At 33.2% G+C, this 10,938-nt stretch overlaps 1 protein-coding gene across 1 annotated transcript in view; it reads right to left on the bottom strand.

The window, feature by feature from the left end:
- Positions 1 to 4,777: 4,777 nt before the first annotated feature.
- ZNF654 (zinc finger protein 654) overlaps positions 4,778 to 10,938 on the bottom strand; it is a 76,552-nt gene continuing 70,391 nt past the window's right edge. Inside the window, exons 8-9 of the mRNA XM_069475046.1 lie at positions 5,920 to 8,266; positions 4,778 to 5,322 (exon numbers count right to left, since the gene is read on the bottom strand). Coding sequence (XP_069331147.1) covers positions 5,315 to 5,322; positions 5,920 to 8,266 — 2,355 coding nt within the window. The 3' untranslated portion in view covers positions 4,778 to 5,314. The remainder of the gene's footprint in view (positions 5,323 to 5,919; positions 8,267 to 10,938) is intronic.

The raw sequence follows: 10,938 nt of genomic DNA, 5'->3' as shown, positions 1-10,938 counted from the left end.
GTGGAGGACTTGATTAAGAGTCAGGGATGATTGCAAAATTTTGGTTTGTACAACTAGAGTTGTAATTTATTAATACTAAGAGGAGGAATGCTGGGAGAAATAAGTTTCAATGGGGAAATAGGTGTAATGAAGAGATCAGACTTTCTAGAAAAAGTAGTGATGCCTAAGAAGGATTACATCAAAGAATGAGAGAAGGTGTGGAAAATGGGTGAAGAATTATGAGTAAAGAGAGCAGTAGTGAAAAATGCATGGAATAGAACAGCATGATGAGGGTAGGTGGTGTTTTAAATATGGCTAGAGCCAAAGATAGGACAAGAGCCATAATATGAAGAAAAATTTAGCAAAATTGTAACAGGAAGGGCTCGGCACTAGTCCCTTCACAGACAATTCTTATAATCTTGCAGCTGTCCCCTTTTAACATGAGGAAGTCTGAGCTCAGGATGTGGGCTATACAATACCTAATAACTTAGCTCTCTCCACAACTATAAAACTGCCATGCTGGAATTCAGGTACAACTGATCTCCGCACCTTTTTGCACCATTTCCATTAAATCATTTTCTAGTAGAGTTTCACTTAAGCCGAATACTTTTTGAATCCAAAAAAAAAAAAAAAACCCTGGATTTAGAGCAGTTTGGAGTAATTAGATCTTACTACTAAAATACCCATTCACCCAACAGTAGTTACTTGAGCACCTATTAATAGGGGACTTCTTTAAATGTCCTGGAAACAGTTTTAAGAAAGCTCTGTGAATTTAAGAAGAAATAGTTTACCTTCTAGGGAAATATGAAGAACTTTGTTGCTTTCGATCTGTAGTTTTCAAACCTTAGCTTATATCAGAATCACCTGGAGGATTTGTTAACAAATAGATTGGTCCCTCACCTGACCACAATTTATCATTTCTAGCAAGTTCCCCAGTGATGGTGATTCTGCTGCTCCAGAAACCACACTTTAAGAATCACTGCTAAAACATTACAAAATATCAACCAGGTATGTTCGTACCAGACTTCCTTCTTTGTCTCTGAAACCACTGATCCTCAGGCAAGTCTGACTCAATTTGGACATATTCTATCCACTCATGCTCTATATTTGTAGAGAAAACAGAGTGGCAGGATGGAAACATGGTTTTAGAACACATCTGATTTTAAGTCGTACCTCTCCATTTATTAGCCGTGTGATTTTAATCAAGTTAACCATTCTGAGCCTTGGTGTCTAAAGAGAAATGTTCATATTTACCCTTGAATTGTTTTAAGAATTAGAGGCAACATATATAAAGTAGCTGGTACACAGTAATTTATTAACATAGAAGCCATTTCTTCCCTGGTGTGTAGCACCCATCAACAAACCATGAACTTCTCTCCCCCTTTAATTTTTATTCCATGTAATATTTTATTGTCTCTATTTCAAGTAAGTTGATTCCTGAAATAAGTATGAATCTTATATTATGCTATGAAAAGCAACTTAATTTGGTTATTTGGGGAGCTTACTTAGTAATAGTAATATTTACTTCCTGGAATTCAAGTTTCAGAAAAGGAAAATGAAGTTATCTAAACTCCAATAACTTTGTCTAAATACTTCAATACATTTCCTTGTTCTCAAAATGGAACATATTCAGTCTAGGATCAGATGAACATAAACCAGACTGAGAATTTTAGATCTCAGCTCTAGAAAGTTTTAATAACTTTCTTATAATGTTTCAAAGAATACGTTTGTAATAGCACAAATCACTTTAACCTATTACTATCTATTCTTTCGTTTGCAATGCTATCTTCATTGCATCAGCCCCACTTTTTCCAGTTGCACGTTATAGCAGATAGTGTAGGAGTTTTTTCCTTTGTTAGTGGACCAAAAAAGTAAGAGCCCTCATACCCATGGATATCACTTTTGGTTAAAGATTATTCATTGACCTAAACATTTCCCTATTGAAATACTTTTGAGGAAGCAATTTTCTTCATCGTTTATAATCTATATTTCAAAGTGACTTCAGAGTCTTATTTTTTTAAGTTCTACCAGAAGCTCTTTATCGCAGAAGAATTACCAATGTACATAAATCCATCTGCTGTCTTGCTTTTGGAGAGTTCTGGTATTTCTTTCTTTTATACCTACTATGTTTGCAGAGTACTGTATCCCACTGAAAACATTTACTTGAAATGACTTTAGTAACCAGAAACCTATCAACTTTTATTCCTGCATAGTTAAAATGTCCAAAAATGTCTATTTTGTGTAAAATTTTAGATGTTCTATGTTTAAAAAAAATCAATAATCTGATGTTAACTGAAATACCCCATTCCTAATGAGACATATATTTAATATATATCTTAAGTCTTAATTCCTTTTGAAAGCCATGTGCTAAACTATATACAAATTGAACACTTGATTACCAACAAGGACAATGTTTTATTGAACAAATCTATGTACAGTACAAAAAATTTCTTGAAATGAGACACTATTGTTGATTTATTGCAGTTCAATGGCTCAGTTTTAATTTGTACTCTTATAAAATGCAAAGTAAAATAATTTAATGTTCAACAAGGAAGCACAAATTTTCTTTCTTGCTGAATCTGTAATATCTTTCACATAGTAACAATTCCAAAATGCATATGCAGCATTTATTCATTCTGAAAAGGTGTTTTACAGTACCAAATAAATTAAAAAATAAACACTATCATCCCTTTTAGGTTTTTCATCCACACAACAGTATTAAACCAAACATGGAAGGAGTACGGCTGAACCTTCAGTGTGATTTGAAAAGAATCACAAGTTCAATGATATAAATTATCTATGCATTATATAATTGGTGGTTTTAAAAAAATGAATATGGCTAAAGCCCAAAGTACCAGTGTCCTTGTCCACGGAAATTCCCCTTTCCTACTTCCTCCATAATATCTGAGCAGCAAAAATTCAGATTTGCTATTTTCTTGACCTTACTGATATATAGCAGAAAGTTAATATTTAATTTTTTGAAGGAAATTTTTATTTAAAAACAAAGATTTGAAACTTGGTCCACATAAGATAAACACATCCTCAAAACAGTAGAAAAGAAGAAAAGAAAAGGAGAAAAATCAGACAAATAAGAAAGCTTCCTTTTCTTCTGAATCCCAAATTAGAACTGTTGGAAGTTTATGTACCCTATGAAAGCAAAACGATGTAGGTTTATGTTTTAAAAGAAAGACATAATAAAATGTACACATTCTTTCAACAGCCATTATTTGAGAAGTATACAAACAAAGAGGTTAGAACAGTGTGGCCAAACATAATTTTATAAAACATCCTTGATTTAGTTATATCTAAACCAATTTGATCTTAGTCTTTCAGAAAGTTTTCTCTTAGCAACACAAAAGTAGAAATAAACCTCAAGTTGAAGACAAAAAAAAAAAATAACAAGTGGAATATGTTTAAAAAACTTCACATGAACTTTTCAAACTAATGAAAATGTAACAATTTGTGGTCATGGATTTATGTCAATGGTTACAACTTAGTAAAAAATAAAAATTAAAAATATAAACTGTTAAGTTGTTAAACTTCTGGAAAATGTACAAAGCATAAATTATATTTCCAAAAAACTTCATTGTCCAAATAAATCAGTTTCCAAACAGGCTTTTTATTATAAGACACACTTTTAGAATGCACTGAAATAAACTTAATCATTACATTTTTAGTATCAGTAAAAATAGAAAACATTTTTTTTTAGTTGACCTTAAAGAAAGGATTTAAAAACTTGATTATGAGTTGTGTTCAGTCATCTGTTACCTAAATATAAGTTCCACAGCCTAATGTAGGCTACATAACAGAACAAAAACAAACTTAAATTTGGAATGGGCTTGTGACCATCATTGCATAGTAGTGAATGCTGAAAATAAGTAAACTAATAAAATTGAGAAGTATTTTTTAGATCCTTTGCTCTATCATGACCTGGAAATTTTAGTTTAATAAAATCTGGGTGCTGCCCTGGAAGAAATGTCCCACTTCTAGTAACCTCATTCAAGAAGTTCTAAAATTGTCATATTGATAATAGGGTCTGATGAGATTAAATGCTTTGATCAAAAACTTCTCATTTGGAATAACTGGAATATTTGGTTGACATGGGTTTATTAATAGGTCTGTTTTTAAAATCTTTCTTACTAGTCACCAAGGAAAATAATGCATCAGTGTATCTCTTATTATATTCTTGCTGTGCAAGTTTTTATGTAAAAACTTCCTTTTATATGTAAAAATTACTATTCAGACCAAGTTTATCACTCATGAATAAAAAACAGTAGTATGGCTTATTTGGGAATTACCTCTCTTAATTGAATAAAATGAATGAATTCTCAACCTGATTCTTAGCTGACAAATTTTTTAAGCCAGTTATATTTATGGGACTGTACTTAGATAACTCACATTAACGTCTAAAGGACCTTACTATGAATTATCAAGCAATGTCCTAACATTATATACAAACAGAAATATCCCAGTGTGCTTTTACCATTATTCACATTGAAGAATTTCCAATTCAGTGTTTTTCTTCAACTACATAGCATGTAATGTCTTAGATTCCTACCATCTCTCCCCAGTTACTGGTAGTTCTTTTTCTATTTAATTGGCACTGTTGCCTTTTAAATATAACTGATCTGTATTATAAAAATTGTGGGTGGAAGGTTCTATCAAGAGCTTATTAGCAAAGCACTGTTTCTTTGTTTTTTTCACTTTCAATGCTGTCATGCCACTCATTCACTGAACTTTGACATAATTAATTATCTGGAAACAAGTTACAATCTTTAATAGATAACATGGTGGTAAGTTTTATTTTCATGAGTTAGTTTCTAAATCAGATCACAAACCAAAAAGCAATGGTTCCTTAAACCATGTTTGACCAGAAGGGAGGACATAATCTGATTATCCATTACAAGAAAACAAAGCCAACTTGTAGAATAAAATACTTTAAGTTGTTTATTATTGTAAACCACTCCCCCTTTTTATTAATGTGTTCACTTTTCCCTTTGTGTAAGGCCATAGCTGGTTTTTCTTTCTGACTAGTTTCCTGAACATATTTCTCACATAAGCGAAACTGAACATGCTGCTATTAATCATCATAAGCTTTTAAAAAATGTGGTTTTCTGGAAAACTGGTACTTTGGGAGTTTTATAATAACCCTTTTGGAGTCTAAGCCAGCACATCTCCTCTGTGAGTTCATTCTAGAAAATGTGCTTTGTCTTTAGTAATCCGAGACCACTCTAAAATTAAGGCCATCAGAGAAATAGCAAACTGATGATGCGTTTTCTTATAGTGCTTTTTTCACACTACTGCTTGATCGACAGATTTTTCTGAAACATTTTTATCAGGCACCTGTAAAACAGAACAAATCTGTTAATTCAAATTTTATAGATGTTCAAGTGGAATTCTAAGTCAGATTCCTGTTTAATTTATACCCTCAGCCCTTCAAAGGAGATTGATATTAGGAGAAAGGCAAGCTCTTCTTTTGCTCATTTTGTTTTTCAATTATTTTCTGGTTCTCTTTTTACTTCTATTTTTGTAACAGAGACTTAGCTTCATTTGATTTATATTCTGGCATGCAGATGAAAAAACATTTCCATTGAAGTTACTTTGTTTCAAGAACTATTATTACATTAAACTTAGAATGAAGAAAAGCCTTTGATACAGTGAAAGAATATAATCAAAGAATATAGAAAACCTGTGTTCAAGTTCTGGCTTGCACAAGTTCATAGGCCTATACCTATGCAAATTAGTTTATGAATTTCACTTGATCTATAAAACAGGAATAGTAATATCACCTCATAATGGCTGTATGGATTATAGGGTAGTGCTTTACTATCTGTGCTATACAAATGTCAATTTTTTTAACCTCATAAAGATCTATGATAGTTACATTTATGGCATTTTCTATTTCTACAGATATATCTACTGAGAAGATAGAAGACTTACTTTCATCATCTGACTCAAATCCAAAGAGTGTCTGACATTTCTTTTGTGCAAGGTGAGCCTCAAGTGCTTCTGCATTACAGTAGGTGGTCAGGCATTTGCCACATCTTAATCTTTTCACTGGTTTTTTATAAACGTTATCTTGATCAGAACAGGCATCTACTATATCAGTCAGAAATTTTCTGCGTTTTGGCATACTAAGATACCGTTCATCAAGGTAACTGGGAGGCAATGGTCTGACATATGGTTTTGTTAAAATTAAGCCATATGAAGTATGTTCACTTGTCTGATTTGGTTTGGAAGGTGCCTGAGATACTGGCAAGGTACTGTGTTCTTGTGGTACAGCATTGGGTAAAACGGAACCATTTTCTGTCCTGATTCTACCTGGATCACTTTTCAAAGCAGGATCTGATGAAACTAAAGGCGTTTGCTCTATTTCACTGTGTCCGTTGACTAAATCACTACTACTACAATTATTTTCAGAATTTGGCTCTATGTCAGGCATCTTTTGGTCTATCAAGCTTATATTTGAAACAGTGTCATCAGAATGTTCATTCCCATTCTGAACTAAACTGTCTGTTTTCTTTTCCATACTTTCTATACATGTCTTTGGTTCTGTAGAATCTTTCCTTGATTTGCAAGTAGAAACTGGCAGATTAACAGTTTGTTTTTCATTACTAGATGAGTCTTTTTCCTGATGATTAGAATTTGACTCTGAATGAACATTCCAAAGAATTGTTTCTCTTGGTTGTGCCGATGATTCTGGTGTTTTACTTAAATAGTGCTGAGCTTCATGTTCATATAGCAAAGGAAGATCTTCAAAAAGCTCATGGCATTCTGGAAAACTACACTGAGCTTGAAATGTCCTGTGACTTTTTGTATGCTGGGCAAGCTGAAATGGCAGCTTAAATGACTCGTTGCAATTAAAATGCAAACAAAAGTACACATTTGGATAGCTGTGTCTATTAAGGTGATCTATAAAATGCTGAGAGTCTTCAAATTGCCTTTGACAAAATTTGCATTTTCCTTTGCTCCACTTCATTACTGTTTGTCGCACATTTAAATCAGTTGGATGTACAGTCATTGCATGTTTATTTAGAAATCCAATTCTTTTAAATATCCTGACACAGCCAAGAGCAGGGCACTTAAAGTTTCCTTCTTGATCTGTGGCATATATATCTTTTGGATGGCACACAGTTCCATTGATTTTATGAAGTACTGAAGTTTCTTGATTCAGGTCATAATCATCATCTTCATAATCACCTTCTTCATCCTCTTCCTCCTCATAATCATCCTCACATTCTGGTAAAGGCTTCAAGACATTATTTAAAGAAGTATCAGGACTGCCATTTTCAATAATGTTTTCAATAACATCTTCTGGTACACTTACAGGAATTTCAATGAATTCAGCCACGTGCTCAGGAATGACTTCTTTGTTTCCATCACTAGAAGCAGTAAGAGTCCCTACTTCCAAATCCTTACTATCAGAATTTCCATTTTCAAATGAAATGGAAGTATTGGAACAATTTATTTCTTCCAAAATAGTGATTTCCTGATCATCCTGTTGAGCTGCAGCAATTTGCTGTCTCTGTATTTTCTTAACATGATTCTTTAAATGTTTCTGCATAAGTCCTCTATTTCTAAATTTTCTACCACATATTACACATGAAAAACTGCCTTTTTTCTGATGAGCCTGGGCATGCCTTACAATGTGACCACCTAGAAATTCCTTGTTACATAACATACACCGATGTCTCGGGACATTGTGATCTACTTTGGAAGTATTAAGACCTGTAAGGTTTTTCTTTGTATTAAAATGACCTTTAGTTTGCACTCCAGACACATCATCAGGATCAGTCTCTCCAGTGCTCTGATCTGTAAGAGAGTCAAGCCCTTCATCTAAACCTTGCTGTTCCACCATCTTTTTTAGATTATCTGTAGAATTTTCCAGTGTACTTTCATTTAGAAATCTAACTGCTGATTTATCGCTCAGTAATGCTACACAGTTTTTCTTAATCATTACAAAGTTCCAAAATTCAGGATCAAAAACCAGTCCCTTTTTCAAAATTGGAAGTAACTCAAAACGAACACGATTTTGAACACTACTTGTGCCTTCATTATATTCTTCATCTGGATGTTTATAAAGCTCTTCAACAGTATGATAAGCTTCTAAGGAGCGCTCAAGAAAAAATATTGAGAGTGCACAAATCCTGAGGATCTCCAAATCATTTGGCAAAAAATGTGCAATTGCTTTATAAATCAGACTTTTAGTTTTGGGATCATCATGAAGGTCTAGTTGTAGAGCACAACCACATATTTCAACACAAATTTGCAAGCCTTCTTCTTCAACCTGTAAAAAGAAAAATATTACTACTAAATTATTTTTTTAAATGATTAGCCTAACTGGTCTATCTCTTTAAAATACCATGGTGAAACAAAAGATGAATAAACAGTATTCCGATGTGCAGTTCTCCTCACTTGGTAGGGTTGTTTATAAATATATACCTTTTGTTTTTTTAACTTGAGAATAATTTGGAATAGATAGAATTTTAGCTTCCATTTTCAAGTTTGACAAGCCCTCATCATTATACAAAATACTTCATAAACCTATGGTCATTAAGATTTCTTACAAATCTAGACCCCCCCCCATTTGTTTTTTTAAAATCTCACATTCTTTGGCAGAAGGGTTAAATTATATGTATTTTAACAGATTTATTAATTTTCCATGTTAAAAACTAACTAGATTCTTTTTTAAAAAAAAAAACTGCTTACTGAAACTTTAATTTATACTATTTATTTATTTATTTATTTAGAGATAGGGTCTCGCCCTGTTGCTCAAGCTAGAGTGCAGTGGTGCCATCATAGCTCACTATAACCTCAAATTCCTGGGCTCAAGCGATCCTCTTGCCTCAGCCTTCTGAGTAGCTGGGACTATAGGTGGGTGCTACCATGCCTGGCTAATTTTTCCATTTTTTTTTTTTTTTTTGTAGAGACAGGGTTTCACTAAGTTATTTATCCAAATAAGGGAGAAATGTGGCACACACAAAGAAGGCAATTATAATCTTTCAAACCTAATAAGGTGTCAGAATAATAAGCCTACTGGAAGTCATCTGAATACCCCTCAAGCTTTTAAACTTTTACTGATGACTCAAAGATAACTGCATCAGCTTTTACTTGAGAATCTGTTGTCATTCCATCTTAGTTCAAGTTACAAATAATGCCTCTAGTGGTTTGGAATAATCTAAATCCTTGACTAAATAGGAGGAGGTACCATAATGTCCTTAAATCATGTATATATGTATATGTATATATGTCATATTGTCTGCATATGGTATATTACAGATTACAGGGAGGAACACTACCTTGCCAGCCTAATGTCTTCATAGTCCCTTATGTGCTGTGTAACCTTCCTGAACTGCTTACAGTTCTACAGTTCCACAGGCAGACCTTAACTTTGTACATCCTACTCCCACTTTATCCAGCTGGTAAATTCCTACTGATCCCTTGTTCATTCTTTGAGAATCAGTTCTACTCTGAATGTTTTTCTTTCCATTCATTCTGGCCTCTGCCCTGAGGTACAGTTAAAATTCCCTATTCTTTCCACTGAGAATAACTTATACTTATCTCTAAAAAGCATTTATGTACTGTTTTCGTAACTGTCTATATATATCCTCACATCCTCACTCCCACTCCCCAACTTTGCATTCCTAAATTACAGAGGATGGTGTTTCATTTTTTTGTATCTCCCTATGGTTAGCATAAAAGTTGGCACACAGCAACTTCTGAATAAATGTTTGCAGAATGAATGGGAGTCAGATCTATTCCACTGACTTTAGTTTGCCCCTATAAATCCATTATCTCCAGCTTAGAATCCTTCCTTAATTCAAATTTCTTATTTCTAAACACCTGTTACAATTTGATTTTCCCACATAGATTTTCTAGATGTAGCAAATTCAAAATCCATTCCCTCAAAACAGATTCCTTTTCTTTCTCCAAAGTTCTATCTACATCCTCTATTTTGTCTCATAAAATTATAATGTATAGAAGATGCTCAAGTTAAAAATTTTAAGATCATAAAAAGGAACAGGTTACTTCCTTACCTGAAATCCTTTAATGGTCCCAGGATATTTATGAACTTAAGTTCCAACTTTTAGTGCAGTATTCCAGTCCCTTTAGATCTCCAACAGCCACTCCCCCTGCCAGTCTCTCCTATCAGTCTCATCTCCCACCCACTTCCCCACATTTGTCACCCTATTAATGTCACCAGACGGTTGTAAAAAAACAAATAATAAAAGAAGATAAAAGAGCTCTGTAAACTACAAAATCCTCTACAAATGTTAGTACTATCTTCATCTATCATTCAAAACCCAGCTTTAAAGCATCTTCCTCTGTGAAGCCTTTTCAGATGTGCCATCTGTAATGTCTCCCGAACACATACGCGATTGTAACTATGCCTCTTTTCACAGCACTGAGGCAACTAAATGACCTATTCCATCAAATAAAAGTGTTTTTAGTAGAGTGTAAACTATTAAACGTCATTTTAATATTTATTTCATCTTTGAATTTTTCTCTTATATTTCTTAGTTTGACCATACATGTGAAAAAAGAAAGCTCTGTGATAATTGGCAAAACCTCACTTACATTATAAACTTTCTATAACAGTATCTCTCAATTTTTGGTGCACATGAGAATCATATGTGGGAAAAAAATATGCATACATTTTTATTTTTAAAAACAAAGTTTTATGGGTGATTCTAATGCACATCAAATGTTAAGTGTTCTGTAGCATAGTTTGCTTTCCCTTTTTTGGTGGAGGGAGAGGTTAACTTTGACAATGCAATTGACTGACATTTCACTATTTAATATGGATGCTATGAATGCAGTTAGCAAAATAAATTGGAAATTAAAAAAGAAAAAAACCCTCCAATACAATGCTGCCAACTTTGTATCATGGAAATATGATCACTACATGGTCATACATAATGACTGTAATAGATGCATAAATACATAAGAAAAAAATAA

The sequence above is a fragment of the Eulemur rufifrons genome, chromosome 7 (assembly GCF_041146395.1).
Source record: "Eulemur rufifrons isolate Redbay chromosome 7, OSU_ERuf_1, whole genome shotgun sequence".
NCBI lineage: Eukaryota > Metazoa > Chordata > Mammalia > Primates > Lemuridae > Eulemur > Eulemur rufifrons.
The sequence above is the reverse complement of the archived record's forward strand: the minus strand, read 5'-3'. Positions and strand labels throughout refer to the sequence as shown.